The sequence below is a fragment of the Zeus faber genome (genome assembly GCF_960531495.2).
Source record: "Zeus faber genome assembly, chromosome: 10".
NCBI lineage: Eukaryota > Metazoa > Chordata > Actinopteri > Zeiformes > Zeidae > Zeus > Zeus faber.
The window spans coordinates 27519421-27535636 of record NC_137199.1 but is presented as its reverse complement, the minus strand read 5'-3'; the positions used below and the strand labels follow the sequence as shown (position 1 = coordinate 27535636).

The window sequence follows — 16216 nt, the reverse complement described above, 5'->3', positions numbered from 1 at the left end:
CAAAACCGTTATCTAATAATATTCCAATATCAAGCCTGTGTAGGAGAATCCCCCAATACAAAAATCTGATCCAAAGAGTAATTTAAAACATGTCAGTGGTATCAGTGCATCCTTAGTATTGCACTTTAAAACCGGAGCAGTACAAATAACAGTCCTTGAATGTAGAGCCACAGTACATACCAGACATCTTATCCTTGTGTAGCTCCCTTGCTGATATGTCTGAGAAAATGGACTCCTTGATATAATTCACTTACTGTTTGCTCTAAGGAGCAGGGGGGGAAAAAAAAGGAAAAACAATTGCAACAGTATGTGTGTGTGTGTACACACACACACACACACACACACACACACACACACACACACACACACACACACACACCCTGAGCTCTAACTGTGATGGATGACCCTTTGCAAGACAGTGAGACATTTGACCTTGAATTTGTCTTCTCCCTCATGAGAGGCTGCTTTGAAATCAACTCCTATCGAGACAAACCTGGTCATATTTCCCTAATCCTTTTCTTTTTTTCCTTTTTTTGGGGGGTTTTGCTATATATCAAACTCCCCTCCCATTTAGTGCATGTCTTAAGAGATCTAGAGTCAAAGGTGCAGTCTTTAGAATCTACGGAACAGACTTGGCAGAAATGGAATATAATATTCACAAGTATGTTGTAACGAGTTTAAATCCATGAAAATAAGAATCGTTGTTTTTTTCGTTACCATAGAATGAGACTTTTTTATCGACATAGGGAGCGGGTCCTCCTTCCACGGAGGCTGCCATGTTGCACCGCCATGTTTCTACAGTAGCCCAGAATGGCCAAACCAAATACTGGCTGTTCCTCTTCCTCCCCCTCTTAAATCGGTAACGTGACGAGGTGGTCTATCCATTCTTTGACTCTGCAAACGGATATGTATCCTGCTAACGCTATCTCGCTGTCGGACTAAACGGCTAGAATAAAATAGCTTTTTAGCATTTCTTCGCTAATGTTTGCTTGTAGCCACTGTAGCTTCTCCTACATGGTTGGAAAGGGAGGGGTGAGGGGAGGTATTCATTAAGCCGGGACCTCACTGCTAAATTCCGTGCCACTAAATTTTACACACTGCTACTTTAAAAGCACTTATTTTATGACCTCCATTTTTTATTTTGTACTTTTTTTTTTTTTTTTTTTTTGCATTTCTGCTCTATATCGCTTGCTGCGGAGAGCAACTGCAAACAGGACTGCAGAACTCGTTATTCAACACCCGATTGTTTAAAAAATATTTAGCGCAATATCTCTGCTCATGAAATGAATCACAAGACTCGCTGTAATGTGAAAGATTGCTGAAGTTGCTAAAGATTGCTTTTGATTTTCCACTTATTTTGGACCTAAATGCATTTAATTTGTCATTCTGCAGGGTACGAAAAGACAGAGGACACATCGGAAAAGACCTCCTTAGCTGACCAAGATCATGCCCGACTGATATTTCTAAACCAGCCACAGTATACAAAGTTCTGCAACAATCGCGTCAGGTAAGGAGTTCCGCTGCATGACTGGGGATGTGACTCTCATCTACTCAAATAAAAGTTTACTCAAAAACCAAAGTCATATTATTTTATATCAGTGTATTTTATGATCATTCTATAATAATAGCAACAATAATAATAATAAATATTGCTGCAGGCGGCAATACACGGGTCCACTTTAGTCATGTTTGGTAGGTATTACAGTTATCCGTTTTCTCTGAAACGCAGCAGGATTTTCTGAGTTTACGTTGAACGCCACATCAGCTCACCCGGTCTGTCGTCTCCCGGTTGCTCGTCTCGCGGAGCAACCCCCAAGCGGTCTACACAGCGCAACCCTCCTGTCTTTAAAACAACCGTCTGTTTTTATGTGTAGACCAGAGAGTCGTTGTTGTAACTCACTGGGTTGTCTGTGGAAATAGAGCTGCACTCCCAGTGACGGACCGGTGACCGTTTGATGCCGTGTCGGGCAATGATGAGTGAGGTTATGACGCGGTGACGACTTTCTGTGATTATTCATAGATTTCTGGGTCCTAGTTTTCCGATGCATTCTGAGTCCATGACACGCATCATGGACTCCTACAGTTTGTACGTAATGACTTCATTGAATCCTGCAAAGTAAGGAGGGACACAACGGACAGAATGCCTTTATTGACAAGAAGAGCAAAAGATCTCAAATGTGAAAGGAAAAGCCCCAGGTAAGACGATGCACAGACACCTCCACACGTGCAGTTGAAACAGAAACAGTCTTTTTAATTGTCACACGACACTCCACAACACATGCTTGCACACACACACACATGCACATGCTTGATGGTGGCCGGTGAAATGGCTCCTCTGCTTTTGACCCATCCTGGCTTGTCCTTCCTCCGGGGGCACAGCCAGGAGCAGTGGGCAGCATACGTGGACGCGCCCGGGGACCAGGTGATAAGTGTCCATCGCTGGTCAGACGATGATGGGTGCATGTTTTTGGTGGGGGTCCTTACTGACGTGAGGTGGAGGAAACCCCATGTGAGCACAGGGAGAACATGCAAACTCCACACAGAAAGGCTCCTGTTTTTTTTTGGAAGATAACCCGCCGGAGCACGGTGCCAACAGCGCCCCAGGCGGGAATCGAGCCCAGGACCTTCTCGCTGTGAGGCAGCAGTGCAATGCACTGCGCCACCGTGCCACTCGCCGTTGGCAACCACTACAGAGCGATGGAGGCTACACCACGCAGCTCGCACCATGCGAATGTGCGTTCGGAGCCACAACCTGCACATATATAACAAATATGATGATGATGATGATGTCACAAAGCCGCCTACTCAACAAACTCATCTCGCTTCACCGCCCGACCGGCATTTTTAGAACCTTGTTGTATCGTAGTGCATCAGGAACGAAATTGGAATAGAAAAAAAAAAAAAAAAAAAAAAATCATTATTTGAATGCTGAAATTGCCATTCAATTGTGTATTTCTTATAAATAAATAATTGATTATAAATTTTTTGGCTAACGTTAGCAAATCAATTCACATGTGATGAGCAATCAAGTTCAATATAAGTTCATCCAGTTTGTTGCACAGTGAACGTGCATTAGAGAGAAATATTCCCGGGAACGGTGCGCAACGTCCGACGATCTGCAGCACCGGCATATCGGCGATGCACGAAGGTTCTGCTACTTCCGGTAAAATTTCATTGGTTTTTCACTAATACCTGCTCCAAATGTAGATCGATATGGATCAAACTTGAACCACAAGATGTCTAAAGATGTCCTGCTTCTAATGGGACCTCAACCATGTCCGTGGGACCAGCCCCAGCCATTGTTGTGGGGCTGACACTATTAGCCCGAAAAATTCCAAGAATAATAATAATAATAATAATAAAAATCCGAACAATAACAAAAGGGTTCTAGCCCTGTGGGCTGGACCCCTAATAACAATAGTAATAATAATAAAAGTAATAATATAGACTTAATACAAATTAATAATTTGTTGTCATTCAAAGAAAAGACAGTGTGGAAAAACGAGGACTGAATATTTATAAAGAAAAAACATAATAAAGAATGAAATGCTTATAAAAGCTGATGAATATTGAAGAGAACAATACATAGTATTGTCAATAATATCGGTATTGTCACATGACCAGCTAGAGAAATCGCTGGTGACTCTACAGTTGGAGGAGACAGAGACCGCTGTTTCTGCCACCAAGGCAGACTCTGCCTGGGGGATCCTTGGCTGTTCCCCGACCAACTGGCAAAGGTAAATGTATTTAAAACACAACACGCTGTCACCAGGAGAAAATTTAGACACAGTTTCCGTGTGATGGATATCAGGATGTGAGGACAGGCGAGGTGTCATGTTTGAGGAATATATGTCGCCGGCTTTTATGGCCTGATAGAAATGTCACATGCAGCTGGTGAGTAGAGGTTACTGTCCTCAAAGGCCACAAAAATAGACTGCATGGTGTTTCCACAAGGACAACCTTAGTCATTAATCACCCACCACTACCGTAATTCAGTACCACTTTGAACAGCAGAGATTCTTTTAACATTTTATTTCGCTGAAAGGTGTTGTTCAGAGTAAGCGTTGGTATATATTTTGATTTCTTTCGGCTGAACTCGCACCTTCAGTTGTATCCTTTTGAGTGTGTCGGGGTTTGTGAGAAGTGCAGCTATTTTTGAATGTTGCAACGGCCACCAAGGAGCACACGGTAGTTTCCATATTGACCTGCTGCATTACCGGTCGCTGCCACAGGTCTTCATGCACACAAATAAACCGGCCGTATTGAGTCATACTAAACTTGTGTGGCTGACAAATGTCAACCTGCTACAGTATTGGCATGTAGCTCATGTCTTCCCACATTTAAGACCTGGCGGGTAAACACAGAAGGTCTCGAATGTGGGACCACAGCAGTGGAGTGTTCATATATATATTTCAAACGTGCGATGTTTCTCATGGAAGATCGCAGTGACGGTCAGGTCCAGTTGGACCGCTCTCTGTTTTGAAAAGAGTTTTCAGCGATGGCATCTTACACAAACACATAGGCGCAAACAGCAGGCTGTGTGCGTAACGAACGCGAATAAGATAAAAGTTGAACTTCGGCAAAGTAATGGTTTATGCCATTTTCAGTCAATGTTTTTTTTTTTTTTTTTTTTTTTACATGTAGAGGATTACATGAGAGCCGAACTGAAGGGTGCCCACATTGCTCCAGCACATTGAGGCACTTCAATGACTCCTTCATCCTTGGCGACTTGCGGTTTGCTGCTCTGACTCAGCTTTGAAGATGGTAGATGGTCATTCTGAGATGTTGCCATTGCCCTCCAGATCTCATCATTTTTTTTATCATTGAGGCTTGCAGTATTCAATTGCTACATTTTTTTTATTTTATTTTTTGGAATCGCTCTGTGCCTGCACCAAAATTCAATACTGGTATTGTATTTCAGATTATATACACGATTACACAATTGTCCCAATGTGTATTTGTCCATCTTACTGACACAAATTTGTGCGAATACAGATTTTGATCTACATTTACTAACACATGCATCTGCACTTACGCATACTCATAAACAAACGACACGTCCACACTAATAGACGCTCAACACGGATGCAGGATGTTCCAGATATGGAAGCATTGGCAGAATGGCTCACTATACAAATTTGTTTTGGATTTAGCCATGTACACTAATAACTTTCACATCAACCACCTTCCTTAGTTTGTCTGTGGTGTTTTCTTATGCACACAGAAGTGCAGTAGTGTCCAACCCTAGCATGGATGTCTTTTGTGTGGGAGGAACCGTGTGTATTGTTCTCCACACAGAAAGGCCCCAGTCAGATTCAAACAGTCAATACATACATACATACATATATCTAGTCTCTCTCTCTCTCTCTCTCTCTCTCTCTCTCTCTCTCTCTCTCTCTCTCTCTCTCTCTCTCTCTCTCTCTCTCTCTCTCTCTCTCTCTCTCTCTCTCTCTCTCTCTCTCTCTCTCTCTCTCTCTCTCTCTCTCTCTCTCTCTCTCTCTCTCTCTGTACAAATTATGTGTATATGTGTATGTATATATATATATATATATATATATATATATATGTGTGTGTATATATATATACACACACACAAACACATGCCGCTTTCTGGACCAATCACGGTGCACGGAGCTTAACAATAAAGAGAAAAAATACCGTCCCTTGTTTACAGCTTACAATTTTATAAACACCAACTTGTGTTTGATAAGGAAATCTCAAATTGCACGATGGCAACATTCATGCATTACTACAACCTTGTCTGTTACTGAGACGACAACACAATGTGAGGGGGACTACCGAGCCCAATAAAGTACCTTTTCGTTTGACCATGGCCTTTTAGTTCAAGGTTTCAGAGAATGGGAGTGAACACAAACGAACACAAACAAGTCCAAGTCGAGTCTCAAGTCATTTATTTCCTGTGAAGTCAAGTTGCAAGTCATCAAAACAGTGACTCGAGTCGTCTGGTCCGATCCCACAGAAGAGCTACTGTAGCACAAATTGTTGAAAAGGTAGATGCTGAAAAAGTGAATGACCCCTGTCCAACCCCTAAAGCGCCTATAATGGAAAAAACTGGACCACGGAGCAATGGAAGAAGGTGGCCTGGTCTGAAGAATCACATCTTCTTTTATCTGCTTTCCTTCTGATCGGCCGGCTGATAATCTCTGATAAGAACGAACGGGAAAAGGAAGTAACTGAGTCATGCTGGTCCACCGGTCTCGGGCAGGAAATGAAAAGTAGGATCCGTAATCAACCATTAAGAAGGGATCTACTATGTGCAGGATCAAACAAGTTAAATCTGACGGGGGAAACAAAAAAAAACAGAAGTTGGTGATCAACACCCAGCTGTAATGGTTTCCGCCTGGTCTGAACGGTTGTGGGATGTCAGCATCACCACCATCCCATTATGAAATACTTTTGGATGTCTTCTCGTGTGCTCTGTCTGACTTTCTGCTGTGGACGCTGTGATCCCCCAGGAAAGCTTTCCATGTGAGGAAAATGTCAGTGCAGCGTCAGCAGTACGTGACCTGATAGTCTCTTGCTGAGCACAAAGCCTTACTTTGTCAACGGAAGGAGTGCGCGCAGATTGAGATTCCGCTGAATGAGACGTGGAACAAAGCTGGACTATCTTGGCTCCTGTCCTGACCTGGGTTCTGACAAGGCCCTCCATCAGACTGCTATCTCATTGCCTCACTGTCAGCGCGGTGTCACGCTCGCTTGTGCAATCTTTTGTTCTCTCAGTCTTGTTCATATTTCCTTCTGGCCGCACACCACCTCACCGGACCAGTCAGAGAGGACGGGAATGTACCGACCGCAAATCTTCTTTTCTTAAACCGGGACAAAAAAAAAAAATTATAGATCTGTAGGTCTTAACCTACAAACCTTGAACCCTGCATTATAAGTCATTAAACAACATTTATATTATTTTGTAAGTGATTCTTATGTTCTCTATAGTTTTTTCCATAAAGAGGAAGTGGTCTCGCCCTAGTTGATATCCATTAGCTGACCTTTTCGACTTTGAGTGACGAGTACAAACCTGCTCACTAAGCTACAACAGGTTCATGTAACTCAAGCTCAGCCCAACAAGTGGCCGTGGTTTCCTTAGGGGATGATGTAATCGAATTAGTCGTATGTGAATGAGTGTATCTGATGATACCATGGGAACCAGAAAAAGGGTTGACTGAGATCAAATTAACTATTAAAAAAAAAAAGAAACATAAAAGATGGAGATACCAATTTCTACCTTTTTAAACACCAGTTATTTATCAAAGTGAAGAGTCAGAACACTATACGTGATGAATAAAGTTATAAGCGATGATAGAAAATGTTGGTGTTTCAATATCAGTCTGATTTGAACTGACTTTTGCAGAAGACTTTTTATTTTTCCCTTTTTTCCTGTATAATAATGTTGTTGTGGGCATTGTGCTTGTGAATAACAGTTTAAAAACTTGACACGCGTCAAGTTGAATTGTCTCATGGGGATAAATGTGTGCTTTCACCAATCATAACTCCATATGCTCACTGTATAGTTTGAGGCTGTTGTAACGCGTTTGTGTTAGTTAGTTTTTCTGTGTGTGTGTATTTGCGAGTGTTTCCTCATGCTTGGGTAAGCAAAGCATTGCCAGTGGCATGGCATACATCACAGCGTATATATCTTCTCTTAAAGTGGCCTCTCTGACTGGCCCTTTTAACACAGCTGTAAATCAGCCTGCTGGAGGTCTGGCTCAGGCTCAGCCCTGCTCAGGGCTTCACCAGCCTCACTACGCCATCAACCCAGCTCCACCATCCATCCTTAACCCCACCCTCCATCCCCTTCCATCCCTGGCGCTCATAGCGCACGTTGGCCGGCTCCCCTGCTTTTTCCTAATTGTTCTTTATGGTCATTTAGTCTACCAGCCACCGCTCATCAGTCAGGCTCACCAGTGCATATGCATAGGTGGGCGTACATGCAGTCACATGAATTTGTGTTTGCACATGTACATACGCTAATATACACAGGAATGTATGCATAAACTAGCTGGCGGGTGGGCTGAATGACAAAAGGACAATGAGCTCAAGAAGCCAAAGTGGAACATAAATAAATATTAATCCAAATTATAATAAAAACAATATTTCAAGCTTTTAAAAGAACACATTTTTTAGTATCAATTAAGAAAAGAACAAAACTACCATTACACCTGCTATGTCTAAATAATCGAGAAAACTACTCTGTGTTTTTTTTATATAAAAAAAGTCAAATTTTGACATAAAAGACCATTCAGAACACCATTATACCAGTATGTCAGAATCTGTTTTTACAAGGGAACATACAACAATGCATAAAAATGCGTTTTACTTAAAAAAAACAAAACAGACCGCAGACTTGCTTAAACAGAAGCAAGTCACATCAAACAACAAACAGAACTTAACAGTTATCCTTATATTTCACTGTTGGTACATTTGGTAAATCCTAGTACACACACTCTACACTCTACTTGGGCAGCGAGGGGCTTACTTGATTTATGGCAGGTAGCTTCCGCAGTATTGGCTAAAATAGAGGCGGCCCCTGCAGTCTCATCATGCATACTTATCGATGCACCTTCACCCCCTGCACCACCACAAACACATACACCACAACGCATATTTAAACAAAATAAAACAAGTTTGCTACCTATTTGAACTGCCTCGCTGTATATTTTGATATTATTATTGAGAAACGCAATGCAAGTTGATTTAATTGTTGTCCATGTGGTTACTTGTTTGTCTTTTACATCTTTCGTAAGGTTGTCTTCAAACAATTCAAACCGCCGACACAACCAGTCCTAACAGCAAAATCTAGCCTACGCTTTTATGATTATTTAACATTATAGGATAGTAAATACTGTTACCTGTATAGGGGTGATGGTACATGCAAGTATCACTGCCAAATAGGCGCGTCACGATTCAGATTAAAAAATCGAAAAATCAATCGGAATGCGCGTTGATTTCAAACTTTGAAATCACAAGCAGGTTTGCGACTCTCCCGGTATTTTTGCGGGTGATATTGTCCGACACGGTCGCCATGTTGGGCGGGTCAGGATCCAACAAATGCAAACAAATGCAGCGTGCGCCCCTCCGCGGAGTCGATAGCGGCTCTGAACTGACTTGGGAGTCGCCGCAACCCTCAATGACACTGCACCTGTCCACCTGGCACCAGGGCTGCAGGAACGAAATTCGAATAGAATTTGAATATTTCAAAACAAAAATGCAAAGTTCAATATAAGTTCATCCAGTTTGTTTTGCACGGTGAACGCACTTTAGATAGAAATATTCCCGGTGACGGTGTGCGAAGTCCACGTCAACGCACCAACGCGTCTTCCTCCAGCGGTTCACTGGGTACGAGGGAGAGCGCGCCTTTGACCAGAATGTCCAGTAAATACATAAATAAATACATAAATAAACATAAAAAAGCCGACCGGGGTAAATTAAATACATCTGGAGTTTTTATTCGCTTTGTTTAGGGAAAAGATTGCTCTGATTGGCGCTGCGGAGCTGCAGGTGGTAATTTGCCTCCTACTACCAGCGTTCCCCTGGCGAGTAACTCAGAAGTAGTGTAATAAGTAACTTATTGTTTACTATTCTAAAATCCAGTTTTACCAAAGCTCTTAACTGTTTAGGTGCCTTGTTTAAATATTCTCATATTTGTTAAAAAATGAATAAATTTTAATCGTCAAATAAAAGCTACTTATTGAGAAACAAGTGTTTCTTCACAAATCAAGACTCGATAGTCGAACAATGGCATAGAAAAAAATAGATATGTTTAAATCAAGAATCAAATCGAATTGTGACCTTGAAATGGAAAGTCAAATCGAATCGTGGATTTAGAGAATCGTGCCACCCCTACTGCCAGAGTGTGCTTGGGTGTTTGCAGCAACCTCGTGATTTCTATGATGACGGTATTTCTAACCCACTCGTCACCAAAAATGAATCACAATATCTGGAGTGTGTTTTAAATTGAGAAACTCTGTATTTCTTCTATCAACTATAACCTTGTTTAACATTTGCTAACATTGATGGTGTTACTTTTAAGAATTTTTAGTCTAACAAACCATTTCTTTTTTTTTTTGTCTCCGTCTCCACCCAACACCCACGCACTGCCCTGCTGGCCCTCTGTGCCGTCCTCTAGCACCGCAAAGTACAACTTCCTCACCTTCCTGCCACGGTTCCTGTACTCGCAGTTCCGCCGGGCGGCAAACTCCTTTTTTCTCTTCATTGCGCTCCTGCAGGTAAGAGAGTGTGTTGAACAAGGTGTGCCTTATGAAATGGTTCATATTTTTTTAAGGCCTAATTGTACGTGGCAGACAAAATACATTCTATTAAGGTTTCCTCTAAAATGATGTGGTCCATTCCCACTCCATTTGTGTTATGAAATATTTACGATACTGCTGCTAACGGTATACCTTAAAATGCAATATATCTATATACCACGTTGGTTACTTTTTCCATTTAAAGGGTCTATGCTTGGGGTAAGTAACATGCAAGTAAAGTCCAGGCCATAATATCAGCTAAAATACCATTGTGACATTATAGTATTGACGTTTTCTCAGTTTGCATTCTCTAGTACCATTTAGTTTAATTGTTTATTTTTTTCTCTTTTGGCTTTCTTTCTCTAATGATTTCCAAAGGTTATTATGTCAGTAATTTAATAACACATGAATTAAAACCCAGACACGCACAGAAACTCACACTGCACTGTCTATTATCATAATGAATAATACATGCTGTTTTGTCCTTCTCAAAAGGCCACATGATTTGACTAGAACTCAGCAGGCATATATGCAGACATACAGTATATACTATACATATATTCTATACCACAAAAATATATAGGCTGCAGTGACGGGGTCACATTTAATTTCTTTACAGTAGCCAGTGTTAGACTGAGCATACTGTCTAACAGTGCAAATAAAAGAAAGGGGAAAGGAAAGGTCTACTTGGGTGACCATCTGCAGTGCACAGTAGAAACACACACACAACCACACACACACACACAGTCTTAAAATGTCCCCGTTAGACTGCATTGAAGCACAGTGAGAATCCGCAGCAGGGCTCTGAGTTCTCCAGTAGTAAAGTAAGGTTGTGCTGTAAACAGTTATAAATGATGTGGACCTGCACACTACAAGGCCTGGGTTGAAAAATGGCGAACAGATCCTTTAACTGTTGGTACGAATTGGTCTATAAAGCAGCGCTGCTGCACTGGGAAAAGGGTACATTGAATAGAATAATAAAGTGTTGTCATGGATTTCCTTGCTTTTCATCATTCTTAAGGATCATACCCCCATCTTCCCATTATGACAGGATGACACGCTGTGTGCTTACAGGGTGTCACGGTGCCCCACCCTGCCTTGTACCAAAGCACACTGTGATGGAGTGGCAGATGTGCTCTCCTCCATCTCCGGCTTCCATAGCCATGTCAAGCTAATGGTTAATGGACCCCTGCCCACTACAGTCAGCTCCTCTGACCCCGCCCTGACAAATGGCCTCCTGCCAAGCTCAAGGAGAGCCCTGTGACACAAGGGATCACACCGGACGCTCCATCATTGTGTGTGTGTGTGTGTGTGTGTGTGTGTGTGTGTGTGTGTGTGTGTGTGTGTGTGTGTGTGTGTGTGTGTGTGTGTGTGTGTGTGTGTGTGTGTGTGTGTGTGTGTGTGTGCGCGCTTTCACACATATTTTTGTTGTTAATCTTGCATATCTCATTGGTTAATTAGCCTTGTTATGAAAAACCTTCAGACGGCTGGAACGTTTTTCAATGTGTTCCTTCTATCTGGAATTTTCAGGCGCTCCTTGGGAAAAAAAAAAAAAAAAAAAAAAAGAACAAAAAACTAGAGATGCTGTCAAATCTGTGCAATGACTTAAATTTTCAAGCCATATTTGTGTAACTGTGTAATAATATGCAGATACACAAGCAAGTGAAATGGTTGGATACTTAGTGTGTGTGTGTGTGTGTGTGTGTGTGTGTGTGTGTGTGTGTGTGTGTGTGTGTGTGTGTGTGTGTGTGTGTGTGTGTGTGTGTGTGTGTGTGTGTGTGTGTGTGTGTGTGTGTGTGTGTGTGTGTGTGTGTGTGTGTGTGGACCGTCCATACTGACAGACAGGTCGTCCCCAGTGAGCTTAGTCAGCCCTGAAGTCAAGTTATGTCACAGACCTTTAGGTTTGAGGCTGTATACCCAAACATCCTTGGCGGTGTGCCATCCTAAACGGCTCAGAGATGATAGAATAGATGTGTTGACTTAATGCTCACTCACACAGAAACACCTTCATTTGGAAGCTTTATCTTCATTACAAATGATATGTCCATTTTCTCCTGTTCTCAGAGTTATTCTGTTTTGTCTCTATTGTAGAAGTGTTTGTTCTCCAATAACAAGCTTGTCTAAAGATATTACATTACATTGGCAAATGTACTCAAAACATATACTATTACACACTACATACGGTATGATTGAACATAAGATGGGTTTGGTGGAATCTTAAGTCTTTTTCTCTGGGTTTACGCTCGTTGTAAACATAGACGCCACTCTCTTTTCTCAAATGCTTTCTTTTGAGCAATTAATTTGTATTGTTTTCTCTTGGTTCGGGGTTTTTTTTTTTTTGTTTTTTTTTCATCCAAGGGTGTTCTTTTTTTGTGAATGCTCATCCATATCGACAGTTGACTGGCCACACCTAGCTACGCTCCTTCATCAAATTCACCACGGCTGCCTTGCACTTCTTGCCTTGTAACCCATCTTCACATCCTTGCCGTAAAAAGCGGAACCCGCCACAAACGGATGGAGACGGCATCCAGAGGAGCGCATACAGCACATAACACGAATACATTAAATGTCCGGTGCTTATTAAATGCCGCCTTAAAACAAGAAAGATGAAAGGTAGCAAATATGGGACTTTGTTAAACAAAATAATCATAAGGATCGCCACTAAATTCTTGTTGTTTTGGATCCTTTTCAGCAAATTCCGGACGTCTCGCCCACGGGTCGCTGGACAACGCTGGTGCCACTCCTCTTCATCCTGGTGGTTGCTGCTGTTAAGGAGGTTATCGAAGACTTGGTGAGGAAAACAACTACTGCCACGAACCAATCTTGTGTAGTTTATCAATGTTTTCACTGTCGTGAACTGACTGTTACAAACTCCAGACATCCCAGCGTTCATTTAGACAGTAATGCAGTGACAGGGGGTGTAGATCACCAGTTTGTTTTTCCCAACAAGCAACACAAGTACATTGTTTGAGTACTTGGTATTAATGAACAGCCCTCCCGTTGTATTAGAACCAGCCCGTATAAAATATAAAGCGAGAAATAAGTGACTGTGCACATGTTCAAGGTCCATCTAGTTACCGTGCAGGAATAAAAAAAACAAAAAAAAAACATGATCACAAAATACGGGTCCATACAGTATATCTTGATTTTTATACTGTACACGTAAAAAAATTGTAAACCTAGAAAACTTTAATTCATTCATTGCAGTCTTCTCTGTCATCAATGTCAAAGATCCCCTTGTGAGAAAGACGATTTTTAAAAATCCAAGCAAATTAAGTGTCGATTAGGTCACCACAACCTGTCGTCATGAATATTATTTCTGAACCACACACAAAACTTTTCTTCCAGGTTTTCTCTGTGGACATTAATTAAATTAAGTACACACAGTAAAATAAAAAGGGTTTCCCGAATATTTTTGATTATGTTTACTGTGGTATGAGCCAGTTGGATTTAATTGAATTGATTTCTCTCAACTGACTTGAAATAGCCGTCCCGATGGAGTGCAGAGCGCTTTTATTTTTATATCTAGAAGGTCCTCTTGAGTATTTGCTACAGCTGACGCACACACACACACACACACACACACACACACACACACACACACACACACACATAATACGTACACATACTCATAAATACAGCCATGTAAGTGAACACATAAACTCAGATACAAACGTACAGACTGACTTACACACACACACTAACATAGATACGCATATACGTGCATACACACATATTTACAGATATTTAAATGATCACACATGCTCATGGATAAAACTCGGCAGACTGACACACACAACACACCCAGACTCTGTATCTCCATAGGGCTCAGCCTGGCTACTCATTCAGTCAATTAACCTAGATACCCAATGTTCATGCACAAAGGAAGCGCTTCCAAAACAAAACAACTGTCTCCCCTCCAGCAACTCTGCACTGCTAAACAGATGCTTGGGAGCTGGCTACTCTAGCCATCTTCACATTTTTGAGGGTAGTGTTTAATTGAATCTGTTTAATTGAATCTGCCTTGGTTAACAATACTTATTTTAAATTGGTAATACATAAAGACCATCTGTGTTGGATGAATTACACTCCCAAGTCACAGAATTCCATTTGAAAATGCAACTGAAACGTTTTTTTCCAACATCCGGGCGATGGTCAAATTATTTTCCTGAAAATAATCCTTCTCATCGATTTGCTTTTATTTTATTTTTCTCTTTCTTCTCTTCTTTTTTTGTGAATGTTAGTCCATATAGACCGTTAACTGGCCACAAGTAGCTACACTAGTTCATCAATTTCACAGCAGCTGATCTTTGCATTTTTGCGGGGAAAGGCGAACCCTGCCACCAATAATTGAAACAATACAAAACAGGACATGCAGTACGCAAATACATTGAATAACTGTTGCTTTCCAGCTAAAGGTGTCGAATATTTATGTAATTTAAATAATCATTATTTAAATAATCGTATGTACTATAAGTAATGTCACTTTAACTACCAGTTTTTGACCTTGACATTTCTTAGTACCTTGCATGGTTTTGAATGGAAGTGCATTGTTTGAAGACCTTACTGTAGGTGTGCGCAGTACTTAAAGTGGACCTATTATGCTCCTTTTCACCAAGTTAATAGATGATCTCTGAGGTCCCCAAAACATGTCTATAATTTTTTTCGCAGAAAATACAACTCATATTATGCATTCAAGCCATTCTAACATGCGTCCAATCCACCCTGTTGGAAAACGGACTGTTTAAGTGGGAGGAGACACCGTCCTGAGGCCCCTGGTTCGCTGAGCCAATGGGGTTTGAGCACAAGTGCCAGGTTATGTGAGCAAATGGGGTTTGAGCTTTACTCCGGATTCCGCTGTATTTCTCTGTAAACCTTCACTGATTTCACCTTATCAGCACACTACAAAGTGTTTCGGAGCAGATATGAGGTAAGAAATAAGCAATCCATTTGCTGAATCTTCACTCATATTAGATCTACAAGGCCTCATTTAAAAGTTTGTTAAAACAAGCACTGGAAAAGTGAGTTTTGCATAATAAAAATGACCTTGTCTGAACTAAATTCAAGTGAATTTGAGTACATCGATCGGGATGGTTTGGTTCCATAAACTCTCCAAACTAATCTACTTCAGTCTGACTCTACCAAAGCACGGAATCTAGCGTTGTGCTGTATTGCAGTAAGTCCGCAATGCGATCCTCTACTCGGGTCCCAGTGGGCAGTTACTCTATACCCTGAGCTTGTATCTAGTGCTGTGGCCAGCACAGCACTTTCCCCCTTTCGTCGCTGTGAAAAAACATGAGAACAGAATGGGTGATGACTCTGTCTTTATTTCTGAAGGTCACCTGTGCGCATTTATATTCCCTCCGTTGCGCTTTGCTACATAAGTTGACATGACGGGGCAGCATCGACCGCTACCACCCGCTCTGTGAATCCCGTTTGGTCAATGCATGGATCTCATCCTGTTGTTGTGGGTGTGGGTGTGGGTGTGTTGGGTTTCAGCCCTTATTGGCATTCTACAAAATAAAAGCTCTGTTGTGAGTTTGCATAGTGTTTGTAGTGATTTTGAATAATCAATACTGAACCTGTGATGCTTACATTGCTCTTTACTAAAATGCAGATGTTAAATAGGGAATCAGCAATCACATCGTGGCTGTTTATTGTTAAAATGTGTGGTGAGGCAATTACATTTTTATTTTCTGGCTTTGTTTGTCATTGTTAAGTGTCTTTTTAGAATTATAAAGAGGTTTTTTGTTTTGGCGGAAAGTGTGGCCAATCGCTGCAGACCGTTTGCCCTCTCATCTCTTCCTGCTTCCCTTTTTTTGGGCGTTTGAAATCCACAGAGGACTGGCACTGCAGTATTTACACCGTACCTTTGTCTGCCACTCACCTTCCACGGTACCGTAATTACATAGATCCTTGAAATATCTCTCCTCATCTGTGTGCATGGGCAC

General features: G+C 41.5%; 1 protein-coding gene across 1 annotated transcript in view; it reads left to right on the top strand.

The window, feature by feature from the left end:
* Positions 1 to 16216, top strand: part of atp8a1 (ATPase phospholipid transporting 8A1) — a 106461-nt gene that overhangs the window by 15825 nt on the left and 74420 nt on the right. Inside the window, exons 2-4 of the mRNA XM_080007873.1 lie at positions 1393 to 1507; positions 10145 to 10244; positions 12958 to 13056. Coding sequence (XP_079863999.1) covers positions 1393 to 1507; positions 10145 to 10244; positions 12958 to 13056 — 314 coding nt within the window. The remainder of the gene's footprint in view (positions 1 to 1392; positions 1508 to 10144; positions 10245 to 12957; positions 13057 to 16216) is intronic.